Raw genomic sequence first — 18,189 nt, 5'->3', positions numbered from 1 at the left:
TCCATTTATCATGTCAGGGCAGCGGGAACGCCAGCGCAGCGCAGGAGGGAGGGCTCGGGCCCTCGCCCGCAGCGGGTGCTGCTTTGGGGGGACAGGGGAGGCCGCAGCAAAAGAGGCAGCAGGGGCTGCTGGTGGTGCGGCTGCTGCCCCCAGAGCTGCCCACTCCAGGCATCCTTCTGGCCCCTTCCCCATCGCTCCTCGCCACCCCAGCTGGGCACGGGCACCCGGCTGCTCCACGGGGCTCTGCCGGCGAGCGGGACGGGGCAGCAAAGGGCCGAGCGGGGCCGGCTGGAATCCCCCCGGGAGGCTGAGGTTACCACGGGCTCCTCCGGCCTCGGCCCCTGCCAGCTGACGGCCGGGTGTCTCCTCCGGAGATCTCCATCCTGCAGCCACGTGGAGCTCAAGCGCTGCCAGACCCCGCGCCCGGCTGTTGCCACAGGGGACTCGCGCACGGCCAAGCTGAGCCACGGCCACCAACACGGGCAGCAGCATCCCGGGAGGGGCACTCACTTGTGGCACCTCGCAGGAGGGTGCAACACCGGCACAAAGGGAGAAGTGGAAGGGACAAGGCAGCTCCATGTTGTCAAATCCCAGCTCTCAGGGAGCCACCCAACTGTGCACCACGTGCCGGGGTCAAGGTTTGCCAGAAGAGCCGTGGTTCACACACGGCACCAAGATGGGGATGCGGCCGTCGTCCTGTCCCAGGGGTGCTGCTCTCCTGCCACACAGGCGAGGTTCAAGAAAAGGAAAAAGCAAAACCAGCAGCTGGGGCTCCTGCGGAGGCCACTCAGCCCTGCCAGCATGGCAGGCAGCCCCTCAGCGCTAGCACGGAGGCAGCAGCATCCCAGATGCCAACCAGCACCTCCCCAACGCAAGAGCCACTCTCCCGCTCCGGCCCTCGCAGCTCAGACTGACGGCTCCAGCGAGCCCGGCTCTGCCGAGAGCCTCCCTCTTCCCGGGATCAGAGACAGGGCCTGGAACGTGACGAGAACCGAGAGGGTCAGGTGGGAGCAGGCACACAGTGCCGATGCAGTCACGTACGTGCAGAGGCTGGAGCATCACCGGCATCCACAGGTCTCAGGGACCACGGCCACCGCTGCCACGGAGAGCGGGAGTCCCCCCAGCACGGCCTCTGCAGAGCACGCTGGCAGGAAGAACTGGCGAGACGTCGCGGCTTGGGCAGCGGGGACTCTGCCCACCGACTGTCATCGCCAACGTACAGTTTGGAATTGTCTCTCCTCTCCTCTGGCCAAGGGCTGACAAGTACCTGGAGGCCACCAATGTCACTTTGAGGCACGCGCCGCCACCGCTCCGCCGGCCTTCGGCTCTGCGCCTCCTGACGAGCCCTGGGTGGAAGGAGCCCATCCCTCACCATGCAGGGGAGCGGGAGCCCGCGCACCGCAGCCACGCTCCACAGCCCCCTGGTCCAGTGGAAGCTGGGATGACATTCTCCAAGGAGAGCAGCAGCGCCTTCCTGGAAGCCCTCCAGCCTTCCTGGGGCGCCTGCAACCTTACACACTCACGCGAGTCAGGGTCGGTGTCCCGGTGCGAAGCCTTGGGCCAAGGTGAGGAAGCAAAGCTCCGAGAGCGGGCACTGCGCTGCTGGGGAGCCAGAGAAATTGTTCTCCAAAGGAGGCGCGCAGAGGATGAGCGTCCCACGCTTGGGCACTGTACCAGTCAAAATTAACTGGTGGGCAAAGGGAAATAAGCTGAAAACTGTCCCCTCACAAAAAAAAAAAAAAAAAAAATGATTTGTAGCGTTGAAGGGCGATAGCTGCTGCACGCCAGGACTTGAGACGCCTCGATCCAAAACCCCACACCGCAACGAGCAGCACGGTGCTCCGGGTCCCTGCAGAACACGGAAGCAAACCAACCACCACCAAGGTTTCTCAGGCTGGGTTGTTTTTTTTTTTCATCCCCATTCAGGAGCTTAAGCCAGAGTCTGCATTGGCTACAGCTGGAAAACAGCCTGTCCTGGGGTATCTGGCGAAGCACCAAGCACGCCGGTTCCCTAGCGACGCGGTTGTCACAACTTCGGCAGCACACTTTAACCTTTACGCTTTCCACGGGTAAGGGAGGCTCTGCACCGTCCAGCCCTGCCCGTTCTCCAGGAAACCCTACACCCCGTCTAAATCGAGCAGCGGGGCAGGCGAGAACAACATCCCCACCTGAATCCCGGCCACGCCGCTGTAACACAAGCCCGGCGGCCCGCCTGTCCCGGTGGGGACCGACCGGGCACGTGGTCAGCAGCCTAACGGCTTCCATCAGCACCCAGGACTTCCCCGGCCGAGCTGCCCGCGCGTCGTGACAGGTCCCGTCAAGGTGATGGGGAAAGACAAGGAGAAAGCCCAACAGCATCAAGAGAGCTTCCAGAGCGACGCAGCAGCTGGAGGACAGTGAGGTGGCTGCCAGCAGCAACACCAGAACCTGCCCAGACGCAGGTGCCCGTGCCGGCTTGCCGGTGTTGGGAGAACCCTCAAGCCTTTCCGTAAGAATCGCACCCACCAGCTAATAGGATCTTGCGGTTCACAGCTGCCCTTCCACATAAGATCCCCGGGAACCATTGGCTGCCTTTTAGCTCCAGCTCTGAGAGCAGCAGATTACTTTGCTAACAAGTCAACCAGAAACGCGCAGCAAAGATTTTTCCACCCGGCTCCAGCTCTCCTTGATCACCCCTCCTTCCAGCCCCACTTGCTGCCCGGGTTTGAGTTCTTGAACACAAGATTTTGCAGAGATCCACACAACAGGAACACAGATTTCACATCGGTTCGTCAGCCTGCCCTGACTCTCAAGGCAGGCGTGAGACAGCACTCTTTAATCCCGGGCTCCTGCTCCAGCCCTGTGACTTTATTCTCTCACTTCTCATCTGCTGGGACTGGGAGAAGCACCTGCTGTCAAAGCCTTAACCAAACCCCATCCCACTGACATTCAGCTCCCCCGGGACGCCCATCTTTCACACATTTTCTAGACTGGAGCAGTTTTTCCAGCACGTCACCACCTCCCGTGAAGGGGACAGGTGACACAAACCCCCTGCCACCCACCAGTCTGAGAGAACCCACTGGGTGACTCCCCACATCTCCCCCAAACACCCGACACCCTCGTAGGGCACCGCCGCCCCGGGCTCCCTTTCACCAAGCTTGCAGCGTGTGAGGAACGGAAGAGGCCGCGTTTGTGGGAAGAGGTAATGTCTTTTATTAGACCCAACGATACCGTCGGGAAAAAAATGACAAGCTGTCAGGCACACAAACCCTTCCTCAGGCCCGAAGCAGCGGCCATGTAAGGCCAGCACGGAAACCGCGCTGCTGCATCCTCAGGGATCGATATCTGCTCCAGCTCAGCAGCCTCGTTGTCTCGCCTGCCTTTGCGTTCTTTCCCAGCTCATCATCCTTCAGGCTTTCCTCTGACTCACCGTAAATATTTGCTGCTCCTGCTGCCCACAGGCTGCGTGCTCCAAAGGAGCCTGCGCTCCAGGCCACAGAAGTTTCCTTGAGTGCACATTTGAGGTCCTGCGATGTCCCCGTCTGGCAGAGCGCAGGGAACAGCTCCACTGCGACAGAAATGAGGTTAAGGCAGACCGAGGGAAAAGCCGCAGGCCTTTGGTCAGTCCACACAGATCTTCGTTTTCAAGACGACTTCCCTCTTGCTCCAGCTGTTCCTGGAAGCTGTGCGCCTGCGACAAGCAGCCTTTGGGCCAGGCTGTGCCGAGCGCCCCGCTGGCACCCTCAGCTTGGCGACACGGGGCTGTCGGCAGTCAGCAAAACGCAGCTGAAGGGATCCTGTACGACTGGGTCAACTGCCACAGCCGCATAAAGACCCTCAGGAGAAAGGAAAGAAAAGACAAAACCCTTGCGTTTCCGTGAGGGGGACTTTTCCTCTCTTTCAGTCCAAGCGGAGCACAAGGTTGAGGCTGGCGCTTTCTGAAGCGCTGAAGCTCAGCACACCCAAATACTTGCTCACTGCAGGCTCCAGCTGCTGTTCTGCAACATCCCTCAAGCACTGCATGTGCTAGAATTCCTGCCGGGATCATCCTCAGGGATGATAAATATTTATCTGGCTTCACCTCTTGGGACTTTCTGCCTCTGTCACCTCTCAGATTAGGAGTAAACCACTGGTGATTGCTTGATTCGCTTTGGAAAGGACAATGGACTGTACGCCTCGGTTCGAGTCCGATACCTACCAGGTTTGAACTCCCTTCTCTTCATCCAAATTAAAATCTGATTAAAAGGCCACACACTCCGCAAATACTGCTCCAATGGCGCCCACATTCAGAGGAAACAAAAGCAAGCGTTTGCCATAACCCCCGAGCAGGAACAGTTTGTCCTACCCGCACATGTTAAGTCCGAGTTTCCCGTATTTCCCGTGTTCAAAGCAGCACAACACCAGCGTGCAGCCCACACTGGTTCCAGCAAGCGATACAGGTAAGAGGCCCATGAGCACGGCAGAGGCAAAGCCTCCACGTCCTTACAGCCGCGAGACGCCAGGCCAGCCCAGAGGGCTTGCTTGCTCCCATCCTTTCTGCCAACGTCTTCAAGCACGGCTCCAGCCACACCAGCCTTTCTCTGCAAGTTCCCTTTCGGCTCAGGAAACAGCACCACACAATCCCCTCTGCTAGCAGAGCAGGTAACAGCGGCCCAGGCACGCCAGCGGGCAGTAGGGGCGTCCGAGAGCATCATCCCGGTGCAGGTGCATCCCCGCCCTCTTCTTGCTCCCACACAGCTTTTTGTGCGTTACCTTTCTGGTTAAGACGAATCCAAGGAAAGGCCTAAACTCAATCTTCCGAGGTAAGAAATCATACCACAATGCTAAGGTAATAAACCATCCTTAGCAAATTTTAATCTAAATTTCATCACCTCTTCACAGTGCTGGAAGCTTTGTCCTCCAGCCCATCAGAGCGCTCGGTCTATATTTAGCCCCGCGAGCTGCGTGAGGCTGGCTGGGAGCTGGGGTGCCTTCGGCCAAGGGAACGGCGCTGGCAGGAGCGGGGAGGCAGCTTACAGCCAGTCATTGGCCAGTTAAGTGGTTCCCCAAATAGAATGACTGCAGCTACAAACCAGCAGAAGGTTTAATGCTCCTATATACACAGAGAACTGCTTTAAAGGGTGGGCAAGATTCATATTAGCACTCCTCTAAACATCGAGACGAAATGTCAGACCTTGCAGAAGCTGCGTTACTCAACACAATTCAAGCTTGGTACATACTAAAAGCCAAAGAAACGGGCACTTGAAACCAGTACTTCGATGTACAAAGACAAGCCAGCTCTTCCAGACGCGCACATCCCTGTGTGTTCACCAAGCGCCCTCCAGCAAAAACTCCTCTGGGGGAAAAGGACTCAGCCCGCTAGCAAAAGATAACAATCTGATTAGGAATTTTTATTTAGTTCAGGTACACAGTATTTGTATACAATTATCAAAACCTAGTTTAGTCTTTAGAGAACAAGACGTGTAGATGTGAAACGAGGCCATATGGCACCACCTGTACACGTGCCTCAGGCAGAGTTAAACTACTCAACGGAACAATAATGGAACCAAGCGCAGGAGTCAAGACTGAGCAGTCACGTAAAAACAACGAGTGCAGAGGGATGGGATCTCCCTCCTCCTACCAGGTGGATGGATATCAGCACCGGAACCTATCCGAAAAGTTGGGAGACTTTGGCATGGTCAGTGGCTGATCACTGGGCTTCACTTCGACGCTGCGGTATTTGCGTATTGGGTTTGCCTTGTGAACCTGTAAAACAAACAAACAAATAAATAAATCATGGGCAAAATGAAGCAAATAGTTGCAGGTGAGCCATCGCTGGGATGAAGGCAGGCATCTGTCTGGAAGGACTGCCACACCGCCTAGGGCACTGCGGTGAGCCACCAGGAACACGCAAGGCACGCTCCGGGGTTGTGGATTTTACAGAGATCCTCCTGCTCCAACGACTGCACGTGTACAAGCTCCAAAAGTCAGCCATGTCAGCAGCAGACTGGCTGTCAAGTTAATGAGGACTCAGTCTGCCACGGGGAAACTTGAAAATTCAGTCTGAACGCAGCTCAGCATTGACACGACCTCAGTTAGTACCTCCACACATCCCGCTGGGTTACTCTGCAGCCCCTGTTCAGAAACAGCTCACTCACCAGTTCTTGTCTTAGCTTAGCGACTTCTTCCTTTTCACGCTCCTCTTGTTGCTGTCTGACCTGCTCTTGATGCCTCTCCTTTATGGCTTCTATATCTGCCAATCTTTTTTCAAATTCTTGCCGCTCTTTAGCTCGTTTTTCTGTTGCCAGCTCAAAGCTTTCAGGAACTATGGAACCAGAAAGGCTCTCTAAGTTTGGAAATAGAGGAGATAACATTGGTGCAAAGACAGTCAGGTAAGCCAAGCAGCACTAGTGTCAAACAGAAGGCTCCCTCTGGAGCGCTTCGCTTCGCAAGGTTAGTAGATACCTCCAGGCCTCGGGAAAAGAGAACACCTTACGCCCAAGGGCGAGCAGCATTAATGCAGAGGTTACCCCGTCACGGGTGTTCTCATAGGAGGGAGCAAGCACACAATTGTTAGTACAAACAGGTTTTGGCTGGTCCTACACCCCACAAAGCTTAGCCTACCCCAAGCTGTAGATGCCTTCGTCTCATTAGAAATGGGAGGAAAAGAGTGGCAGCTGCTGCGAAACGCCAGCTGTCTGTGCAGGGAGCTCCCTGTGTGCTGTTTACCCTTATCCCGAGCTAGCGCACATCAATCATCTGCCAATTGCAGCAGAGCTGTTAGATACAGCTGCCATGTTAGCGCAGGACAGGAGGCAGTGGAGAGGAAACTCCCCCGCTCCCTGGGGACACGAGCTGGTAGGGAATTAGTTGATTAAGTGCAAGGCACTATTGGCTGTGCTGATAGAGAAGAGGCAACAGCCAGTCTAAACATCATTTAATTGCATCAGTTCTGAGTTATGAGCCAAGCCTGCCTAGCAAGTACTTGTAACCCCACCTGATAGCAGTTTATTTTCCTTTTTAGGCACAAAAGGCTCCTGGTACACCACTGTGTTGGGACGAGCTTTAAAACATGCTGCCTCCTTCTGCCTTTTCTTGTCTTCTTCAAGCTGCGAGAGAAGAGAGCCCATCAAGGGCCAGGCATAACAAGACCATCTCCCTGCCCCCGTAGGCTTCAGCACTCCCAACACCAGAAAAGCCAGCTTGACTTAGCTCAAACCATTTGCATAGAAAATTATATTAAAGCCAAGAAGTTGTGTCACTTGTTGGCTGTCAGCTACTGTTGCCAAAAATAGCCTGAAGAAAATTTCAGGTGTCTACTACAGATTTCACGTGATGGGAAGGGAAAGAAAAAAAAAAAAAAAAAAAAAGTATTTTATATGTCAATAAATGCCAAGCACAGAGATGGGCAAAGGGATCCAGCTTAGAAAATACCCCAGAGCTGTTCATGCAGTTGGGGTAAATCCCGTCACTTACCACGAAGGGAGGAAAAAAAAACCCACCCCAAATTTACCAATCCTTAACCCTCAGCACAAGTCTGACGCCAAGGACAGGATAATTCATTGCTCAGACTCAGACCCTGATTCAACTCAAGCTGGACGCTCTGTGAAGTTGATCACAACTGCAGCAGCTGCTTTCTGCCTGGTCACACCCGTTATCCCTTCCATCCCACCTGCTGCTTCCAGCTCTGCAGCTTGGCAGCTCCCCGTTCATCAACCTGCAGATTGAACGGCTCGGGCTGAGTGGGGTTTTTGACCTTCTTTTCTGGCAGCTTAACGTGGTCAAAGTAAGGCAGAGGTAGCGCTTTGAACTTTGGCACCTGAAAGAAACAATTTGAGATATTTCTTGCCCTTTCCTCAAAGGCACGAAGCTTTGGAAGTTTAACAGCCAAAGCAGGAGGCAAGTCCTGCCACACCTTTTACTTCAGGAGCAGAATCCAAAGTAGCTTTTAGTTCTTACCTCTTCCTTCTGCAATTCTTCTATTTTTTTCTCTTTTTGTATTTGCCGCTCTCTGTCACGGGCATCGAAAGAGAAGGGGCAAACTTCCACATGCCTCTGCTCTGGCATTTTAGGTTTGAAAGGCACTCCGTAATGTGGCATAGGGTTGGCTTTGATCACAGGGACCACCTCTTTTTCCTAAAGCAAGATTAGTGTTAGGATCTGATACAACATCAGGTTGTTTTTTTTTATTTTTGTAGAAACACTACAACTCCTGCCAAACAAAGCCATGAATACCAGATTTCCTTCAGTGAGGGTCACAACAGCATCAAGCAGACACTCTGGACACTGTAGAAACTAGTAATCCAAGAAGTGCCAGTTTACCGGCATCCTGAACCTTAATCTTTCCAAACCACTATCCTTTCTAGTACTCATCCAAACTAGACTGTATCATTCCCTTGACAAGAGGGAAAGGAGGAAGGACACGATGCATTCTGAGTCCCGCTCCCCACCTCCAAGGATCCAGAGCGACTGCAGGGAGAAGAAAGGTCATGTGCAACATCTGCCCCTCTCCATAACAGGACAGGGAAGGGCAATGTCCTTCAGAAACCTCAGCAGTCTGCTTTCCTCGTTCGTAGCAGCAACAGCTCAAACTCCAGTCAGCACCCTCACGTTTAAACTGAGTTATTTCATTTTGTATGAGAATTCCGTTTCTGTAAGATGAGTAACTGGATCATTAGAAGGGAACGGTACAGAGAAAGATGCCCACTGCAGGAACTGCTGAACCGGAGGGAAGGGGCTGCCTGAGCCAGACCATCACAGCCAGCTGGCAGAGGTACGGCACAGCGGCCGAGGCAGTCCCCGTGGCGGGACCAGAAGGGTTGGCTACAGCGCATTCACAACAGTTACCTTCTCTTCATCCCTGCCAGGCATTCGGGTTCTGCTTTTCAAGGTGAAGACTGGAGACTTGGGGACTGTAACAGGAAGCACTTTCTTCTCTGGGACACCCTGTTGAGAAGAGACAGTAAGGAGTTACCTACGCGCCAAGAAACAGCACCAAGACACCCCGCCATAGCACGGTACGTACTCCCTGCAGTTCTTACCTAATGACACAGCGTTCACTGAGGATGATTAAATACACAATGCATCACAGCTACAGACATTTTGAAGCTAATTGCCACCTCAGTCCTAATTACCAGGTCTGGGTAGTACTAAATTTCTTACCACAACGTCCTCCAGGATTTTTGTTGGACACGGCCTGGAATGGAATTCAAAGTGCTCTTTCTCTTGCTGCTTCTTACTCTCGCGCTCCTGAATCCTTTTTTCTATTTCTAACTCAAAGCCAATGGGTTGCGTGAGCTCCTTCACAGGGGGTTTCTTAGGCAGGAGTGGTCCACCCTCAAAGATTTTGTGATCAAGTTCTCGTGCTTTGAATTTGTACCTGCACAAAGATGGAGACAGTCACTGACATCTTGTACGTGGCAAGGCGCAGCTCCTAGCAAAAGGCTTCTCTCAAAGCATAAGAGAGCAATAGTCAGCTATAGAGGCAGTTGTGCCACACAGGCATTACATAGTGTGCGGCTCTAGTTAGCAACTCCTGTTGCTTTTGAAACCGCAAGATATTAAGGAAAACCTTATGGATCACTTTCTTGGAAATCCAAAACTTTGTCCACGGAGAGTTTTGAAGTGTACACAGGCTGTACTGCTGAACTGGGTTTGCTTTACTAGTCATAAGCTGTACTGAACACAAGATCAGCTCTCCTAAGAGCACTTTCTTCAAGACGAACTGGTTGCTTTTCGCACCCCCACAATCAGAGCCACAGGATTATGCACAAGCTAAGAGAATCTCAGTGTTTTCATGCTACTCATTCTTTTACACAAAAAAGGGTATTCCTGAGAAGCGGTATTTTGGCATCTGAAAAATGCTTCCAGTGCCGTACGCCTTCTCTCTTGGAGGACTACAGCCAGCCTTTACTTACTGTTGAATTTTCTCAATTTCCTCTGCTTCTATCTCTGCTGTAGTTTTGCAGGTGGCAGGTCTGAAGCGCTGCTTTGTTAGAAGCACTGGCGTTTTAGGGTTCGTAGGCCGAGCCTTCACCAGCTTTCCTGGAACTGGGCCTATAAATGCAAGTCACAGAGACCAGCAGTTAACGGCAAAGCTTGCAACAGATACGGGCCATTTGCTCAGTAGCGTAGTCAAAGCATCGTTCTGGCTCTACCACCTCATCTGCGGCCCGCCTCCCGGCCGGAGTCAGCCAGAACCACTCACCTTCATCAGATTTTCGGCTCCTCAAATGGTAACGAGAGGGTGTGCGTTTTTGGAATGCTTCTACCTGCTCAGCAAGGGACACATATTCTGACGTGGTTTCTTCGAGTTTTCTTTTGTTTCCCTGGGACAGATTGAAAGGCTTGGGGACAGTGGGTCCCTTTGGCATTCGCTCCTGGAGACAAAAAAAACCCCACAGTCATTATGGCCGTTTAACACAGGGTGCTTCGATGCCATTTCCTTTCCCCACCGATTCGCAGGATCTGGCTCTTCCCCTTATCAAATAGAAGGGAAGGCTTACGTGTAACATTAAGTGTTAGCTGTCTGAATACGCACAAGCTGGTCATATTGGGAAACTGGCCGGAGTGGAAGACTAAAGCATGAAGCGTAACGATCAGAAGACATGAGATTAAAGGACCCTTTTCAAAAGGATCCTTTAGAGTCCTGCAGCAAAGCAGGTATGCAGTGCGCTAACAGTTACGTTTGCACAACGCTCGCCTCTCCTATGGTAACCCTCTTTGTGGATTACCAGCAGCATGTGTTGCAAAAGGAGAAAGAAGGTGATACCAAGAATTAGCCAGCTGACTGCTGGCACTGCTCTGGTTCTCACCGGAGACGGAGGATGCTTTCTCAGAACTGCTGCAAAATCCAGTTCCTTGTACTCGTTCCCAGGCTGACTTTCCCCATGCTGTTTAATTCTATTCTCCGTGCAGAAGTGGAAGTCAATTGGCTTTGTTACTTGACCAACGGTTCTCTTCACAGGTTGTCCTAAAGAAAAAGAGCATGTAAGGTCCAGAAGCCTTTTGGGGTGGGGGAGGATTTGGAGGGAGAAAAAAAACCCCTTTTTTTATATTTATTTTTACTTTCTAATAACCTGTTTGGAGAACTCACCTATAACCTCTCAAAACATGATACAAAGCAAACAGACCTGTTTCCAGGCAGTTTAGGGGCTGATCTACATTAAAAGGCACCTAATACTAATCCTTATTACAAAGTCTGGAATGTTTGTTTTTAAAGGTACTTGTACAGCTTTATGCAGCACTCTCCAGCTGAGCCCAGTACAGTTCCAGTTTGTAGTTGAGGTAGAGCCCACCTGCTCCAGCGATAGCTGCTTTCAGAGACTCCTCGTTCTTCTTCCGCAGCTCCATAACCTCCCGCTGCAACTGCTGCATCTTCTCCAGCTCCTGCTCCTCGGTACTCTTCAGCTTGCCAGGAAGATTGGTCCTCCTGCAAACGCATGTTAAGGCCTGAGATAGGCCTTCCTGCCTCACAGCATTGTGTCAGTGCAAGGAGCACGTTTGTCTCTGACTTCATTGCGGAGCATCACTCTTTATAAAAAAAGTATACTCTTAAAAAAAGACCTGTTTGGATTTTGTTTGCCCAAGAAAGCTTGCGGCTAACTGCTATCCTGCACACACATTTGCTGTATGCACACTTCATCCCTTATTAGCAAGAACAGCCTTTTCCTCCAACTAAACACAAAAGCTTTCCTTCGCCCACGTTCCATTGAAGTACATTTCATCCTAATATTGCTGTCTTGATCCAGCGTTTACTGAATGTGATACCATCACATGCTGAGCTGAAGCTGAAACCACTCTAGCCAGGGCTGTCACCTAAATCAACCACGATTAGCAAAGACAAGTCACAAGCGAGCCACGTACTTTAACATTGTTGGCGTGGAGGGCATGGTCAGCTTGCTCTTCCCTCTCCGTGGGGAGAGGTCAGGATTCTGCAGGGGCTCTCTCTGCGTGGATACTTCTGTCAGCTTCTCTCTGCCGCTAGAACTGAAGCAACACGTTGTTATGGCAAAGCACTCAGATGAACTGCGCTCTAAGGGAAAGGTCACCCGCACCCCTCACCACTGTGCACAGCTTCCCAGCACCCGGTGCGCGCTAAGGTACGCCAGACCGGTCTTACCTCACCACAGGCCCAGGTATAGATCGCCTAGTTTTCCCTGGTATGCTACGGCTGCAGAAGGGAAGGTTAATTACTGAGGTTTTGGAACTCAGGCTTTTCTTGAGGAGGCAGGTGCACTGAGTTCATCTAGGTGCAGCAGCATTGGGAAGATCACACTTTGACTTCCTGGCCTCAAGCTTATCACCGTGTGATATCGTAGCAGTTAAGCTAATTTGAGAAATATTTCAGCTGTGACTGATAGCTTATGACTTCCTGATGAACAAGTTAAGCCAAATTTAAAGCTAGCTGACAGACACTGAGTATGGAGCAAGAAGCTTAAGAAACTCAAGCTTATCTCATTCACATCTCTACCTGCAAACAGAGCATTTCCTTCAGGTCCCACAGCCATTTCTTGTTTATGAAACCAGTAACAGGAATCAGGTTTCAGTCACCTCCTCCTAACCTTCCTGTGAGAACCCTCTCGGCCAAGTGGAAATCCTTTCCAGAGAAACAGTTGTATCCCCCTTCCCAGCCCCAAATAGAAGGACTTTGATGACGTACATTCTCATTTTTTTCAGGGGCGGAGCCTCTTCCTTATTAACTAAGGCATCAGCATTTCTCTCCACTTTGATCCTAGCTGGCTGTTTGCGTTGCTGTGTTTTCCTCTGCTTTGTGGCCTGTCTTCTACCCGCTCTAGAGCAGAACAGAAAGTGGACGTCAGTTTTCTCACGGGCCTGAGAAGACACGCGATCTGTAGAACGCTTTTTACACCAGTGCCTCACCCAACTCCAACATGCCCCGTGCCAATTGTGTGTTTAACACAACAACCCAACTGCAGCAGGAATTGTTGTTTAACAAGCCATACACTTAACATTCTTTGGTATACAGGACCACGAAGAGCCCCTTGCATTCATATCGAGAACGAGTTCTGCCCGGCTCAAGCAGATATAAACAAAGAAACTTTATACAACACTTCAGGTTCAGATATCCTCGCATTGCAGAAGCTCCGAGTGCTACCGAGTCTCATTTGACAAGTATGTCAGACACTGCATTACATTTCCACCCCTAGAGACCAGCCCTCCAGCTTAGCAAGCAGATCAGCTGTCCCAACACACGATCTCTGTGCTGGAGAACTTCAGACCCACAGGATGGCCCAAGACCTGTTAGAACTGGGATCCTGAGGGCAAGGGCCTGCTTAGTTACGCCGTCATCGCTCTTCACGCTAACTGAATACAAGTGTTTCACCTTTGAGAGGCCTCAGCGGGAGCAGCAGCTCTCCAGCTCGTCAGGGATCCAACGATATTCTGAGGAACCACGCTGGCCTGCTCGCATTCTGCTTCACCGTCCTCTTCACCGTGGCTTTCACCTGAGAACAGTGACAAATGCCAGCTCAAATACACACACGGAGGAACGCTACAGAGAAACCACAGCAGACCTTGCTAGACAGCAATGTATGAATACGGTCGCACAAAAGCCACAGAGGCCTTTCCCTTTTGCCAGTGAAAAGCAGGTAAAATTGATTCTCTCCCACCCACACCATGCCAACTTACTCATTGTTATTTCTTGTGATGTGACAGAAGACAGAATAATATCAGGCTTTGAAAAAGCAGGGCTGTTCTGCAAGACCTCAGCCAGATTTTCTGCAGGAGGGACATTCTCCAGATTGGCTTTTTGGTCTGTGAGGAGAGAGAGACTTTCACCAGACATGCCACGTTAGGAATTTTTAGCAATACCTCAGAATCTCACCACAATGTTAACGAAGTAATCTGTCAAGTTACAGATGACAATCAAAGTTTATACACAAAAACAAAACAAAAAGCCACCCGTGCACGATGAATGATGCGGTTAGCAACACGATTAATCCACCGGCGCAGAAGCTGGGCCCAAAATAAGCATCATGCCAAGCCCTCACCCAACGAGAAAACAAACGAAGGAGCCGGAAGCGACTTACCAAACCAGGAGTCTGCGTTGTGCACATCATCATCGCTCAGAGTCGCAAAGTTGAGGCAAGGGTTTGGGACATCAAAGGAATAGCGAGATTCCGGGCGAGACATCTTCACCTCCCCGCCGTCCCCACGAGGCCTCCGCTTGCGCCGCTACCGCCCTTTAGACAACAAGTGTTGGTCACCTGTTACACCAGAGCCCAACGCAGGCGGCAGCTAAATCGCTCTCCACCTCTCTATCTGCGCACGGTTTGCGGAGAGCTGCGCGGACAGCCTTCGCAACGTTTTCCTCTCATGATCCACAGCCTTTGGACAAAACGCCTCATAAGCGAGTCAGGTTTTTTCACTCTACTGCTGGTTGGCAAAGTTAAGGAGATTTTACGTCTGTTGACACTTGCATGTTCAAAACTCTCAAAAAGATGAAGTTTTGGAAGTTTTCTTTGCGCTTGTCGGTGCTAGAATTGTATTTTTTTAAAGGAAGTAAAGTAGAAAGCTTTTTCAGAGAGCGGCTCATCGGCCTGTCCCTCCCTCACCACACACTGCGAAGAAGAGCTCTCGCCCTTCCCAGGGCACGGATTTACGAGGCTGACGACGAGGCCGGCTCCAGAGCCCTGCAAGGCGCAGCCCGTCTCCCTCTGAAGGGCCGCAGACAAGAAGTGACGACACAAACGCGCTCTTCTACAGAGCAAATCCATTTCCAAAGCAGGAAGAGAGCTCTGTAGAGCGTTGTTACTGGGCAAAAAGTAGGCAGAAGGGCAGCACAGGATGCTCGCTGTGTTCCACGGCGCTGCCCCGCTGCTGGCCAGGCTGCAAACAAACCCGGCACCGCGGCTGTGTCAAGAACAGTCCCGGCAGTCAATTAGCGCAGCACTGACAGCAGAAGTCCCTGTGTCAGCCGGGGATGTTAAACTCAGCAGAACAGGAATAAAGCCAGCAACAAAGCTATACACCTTGAAACTGTAATATAAACTTTTTCAGAGGTGTTTACACGCTTTCATGATGCCTCTCACAGCTGCGAGGCAAAGCTCACGCGGATGCGTTATAAAAGGCTCCCCCAGGAAATCACTTGAACTTTGCTTTTTTTTGCGTCCAGCCAACTCTAACGCAGCGCGTTCTCAACGCCTCAGCCCAAAACCGTCTGCGGGGCAGACCACACACAGTTGAACCGGCCAGCACGCTCCGTAAACGGGAACGCGTTCACGAGGAAACCAAAGCGGCGCTCAGGAGGTACCACTGCTGCTCAGGTCGCCGGCCCTCCCCCCCGAGGACGGCTGCTCCGAGAAGCCAGCGCAGAACCGCGACAGTTAAAGGGAAGAATGTTATTAGAGAATCCCTGGCTCCACGGCCGCGGAGATGTCAGGGCAGGACCCAAAGAAGGCAAACTGAAGAACCAGAGCCAAGATCAACTGTAACGGAGCTCAAGACACGGCGGGAATCGAATGCTTTCCTACCGCCCTTCATCAAGATAGAGTTTCTGTCAGCACTATCCACTTTTTTAAAAATCAAGTGCGTCATCTGCATTCTCCCCTCACCCTCCCCAGGCAGCCCATCCAGTCGGAGCTCCGAGCGTCATGTTTCACAGCTACTTGTGTCCGCTGCCACGCGGCTGCAGTTTCCAAATTTTTCCTGTGTGAAGTCCATACTTTTCGCGGTGTCAGCGCCCATCACCGACCCCTTCTCTCTCCCCACCCAGATGGAAGCAAACAGTCAGCCACGAAAAGACAGGGAGTGCACCAATGGCACAGCTTTACACCACGCTTCTTGAAGGAGCCAGTGGAAGGCAGCAGTAACAGTGACTGAGCCCCAGAGGGCCCGTTTCAGCCAGATGCGCTCACGGCACCCGCTTCTCCAATCCCTGCGGACCCTCCGAGCCCCGTGCAGCGCAGGATTTACTGTGGAGCAGCAGTTCACCGAAAGGCATCTCGCTCCTCCATCGTCGACGCAGCTTGGGACCAAGCTCCCGTCAGGGAGGAACGTTACGGTGATTGATCACGGCGATACGCCCGCTGCGATCGAAAGGCTCAGCCAAGGACGGCGCCAAGCCTGCTGCCCTCTCCCTTGAGCCGTTTCAAAACACCCGATCACGATCTTGGTGGCAGAACCACCATCATCTCAATCTTTTCTTTAAAGACAGGAGGCAAAATTCTCTCTTCCACCAGAAGTGAGGTGCAGAATTTTCTTCTCATTAATGGGGACATTTCCTAATTAGCAGGCACTGTGTGCATTCACCAGGCCGTAGGATTACAGTGTGCCTGTAACCACACAACCACAGCACAAATGTGAAGCTTAACCCTGCTCTCCCGCACACCCCTCAGCTCTGCGTCAACACGCGTATTCGCAGCAAGCCAGGGAACCCTCGTCCCTGCTCTGCGGGGTCAGCTTTCAAAAACAGCCCACATTCCCCTGATAAAAGGGACTGCCCAACTAAAACCTTTGTTCTCTTTCTAGTTCCATTCCCTCACGGACCTAAACGTGCTGCACAGCCACGGCGCCATAGTTCCACACAGAGCAGCACAACTGTATCCACAGAGGAGCAGACGACGAGTTCCTGCACAAACGAGGTTTCTCCTGACTAACTACACTTTGGCACGACGCAGAAGAGTGCCTTGGCCTGGTTCAGATTAGTTAGCATTGAAGGAGGATTAAACTAAATTGGAACAAGCATTCCTGTCCCAGAATAAGACTGATCCAACAGCAAGTGCGATGGCTATTTCGGAATAACTTCACACCTCGCTCTAATCCAAATTAGCTTCAAAATGCTGACACGATCCCATCACAGAGGTGCTCAGCGTCTTTTCCTCAGCGTCGTCATTTATTTCTTGCCAAAAACATTCAGGCTGGAGAGAAGTGACTCCAACAAGGCCTGCGGAGCACCGGCCTAGCTGCAGTACGTGAAACTCCGCACCAAGCACGCCATCAGGGAGCGTTTCACAAGTACAGCCTAACCAGAGAGAACCTCTTCTCTCCAGAGCCGCAGCCCAGTGCGGACTGGGGGTCACCAGGCAATACGGCAACAGCACCCGCTGCCCACGACACCGGACGCCCCCACCGCGCCGGCCTTTGTGTCGGGGGGAGGAAGCAGAGTTCAAGATGAGAAATCAGGGGTCAGAAGGAGAGGGAACGGGGCAGTTTGGGTTGGGGGCAGCAGCGAGGGAGGGAAGGAGGGTGCAGAGAAGACACGCTCTTTCTTGCCGCCTTGCAATGCGATTAGATAAACCCCTGGCCAACCTGCGACAGCACCTTAATCACAACGCCCACAGGAGCCTCACAAGCTACAGCTGATACTCACGCCAAATCCTAACAGGATCAGGAAGCAGAGAAAAATAGCAGCAGACACACAAAAAGGATATTCCAAATTATCTTAGCAGATAAACGTGAAGCCAGCTGACCCACATGCCTCAAAACCCACGATGGGCAATCAGGAACGAGCAGGAGAAGCTTCCCCAAGGCCGAGGAAGCGGCACAGCGACACGCTGCTGTAACCCTTCTGCTGCGCACTCAACACCAACTGCTCTTTAGACGCAGGACGCTGCACTAACCAGGGAACTTTTTAAATTCAGCCTGGCAGCTTCTTTGTTGTCCTGCAACCCAAAGCCTTCCTCCCCTTTTATACGGAGGAGGATCCGGACAGAGTTCCCGGAGGCTTTTCAGGGGTTCATATGGAAATGGGGCGATTGCAAAGGGCTGGAAGCTGTCTCTCTAGAGACACGGTCCTGTCTCCACAGCCTCCTAGGAAGCTGTCACGGGAATGCCTTCAGCAGGATGCCAGCAATCACTAACAGAAGTCAGCCTTGCTTTTCCCTGAGTTAACGAAACACCTTTAACAGATTCTGCATCCACAGCTTCTCCTTCCTCTCCGGTGCTCCTCACTCAAAGCCCACGCGTGCCTTTCCGCAGCGCAGAACCAGCACTGAATGCATCATCCCCAGCACAGAAGAGAGCCAACGGTGCTGTTCCACCTCATAATACTCAAACTGGGAGACACAGCCTTTACCTCGGCACAGGCGAGGGACAAGCGCAGAGAGCTCCGCAGAGCAGCCCGTCCTGCCGCCCTCAGCAAAGGGGCAGCGAAGTGCTGAGCGGCAGCTCCTCTCCCGAGCAGCCTTTGCTCTGCTCGCCGCAGCCCAGGCCCACCTCCCCGTCCAACAGCCCAAAATAAACCCTGACATCTCACGCTCCGTAAGTGAG

The 18,189-nt window shown here is 52.3% G+C and overlaps 1 protein-coding gene across 3 annotated transcripts; it reads right to left on the bottom strand.

The window, feature by feature from the left end:
• Positions 1-5,572: 5,572 nt before the first annotated feature.
• Positions 5,573-14,978, bottom strand: TPX2 (TPX2 microtubule nucleation factor). Of its 3 annotated transcripts, none has more exons than XM_086761050.1 (16): positions 14,010-14,978; positions 13,609-13,734; positions 13,304-13,424; positions 12,620-12,751; positions 11,824-11,946; positions 11,256-11,389; positions 10,773-10,930; positions 10,166-10,337; positions 9,876-10,014; positions 9,121-9,337; positions 8,806-8,904; positions 7,918-8,094; positions 7,631-7,777; positions 6,956-7,067; positions 6,117-6,304; positions 5,573-5,724 (listed from the first exon to the last, which is right to left on the bottom strand). In XM_086761050.1, exons 1-16 carry the CDS (start codon positions 14,110-14,112, stop codon positions 5,614-5,616), a joined length of 2,259 nt encoding a protein of 752 aa, XP_086617176.1. In that variant the 5' UTR covers positions 14,113-14,978; the 3' UTR covers positions 5,573-5,613. The 3 variants fall into 3 exon arrangements, with proteins under 3 accessions (XP_086617176.1, XP_086617177.1, XP_086617178.1); XM_086761051.1 differs by having other exon boundaries at positions 6,117-6,283; XM_086761052.1 differs by lacking the exon at positions 5,573-5,724 and having other exon boundaries at positions 6,141-6,302.
• Between the last annotated feature and the right edge of the window lie 3,211 nt (positions 14,979-18,189).

The sequence above is a fragment of the Chlamydotis macqueenii genome, chromosome 16 (genome assembly GCF_036417535.1).
Source record: "Chlamydotis macqueenii isolate bChlMac1 chromosome 16, bChlMac1.mat, whole genome shotgun sequence".
NCBI lineage: Eukaryota > Metazoa > Chordata > Aves > Otidiformes > Otididae > Chlamydotis > Chlamydotis macqueenii.
This window is presented reverse-complemented; position numbering and strand designations above follow the sequence as displayed.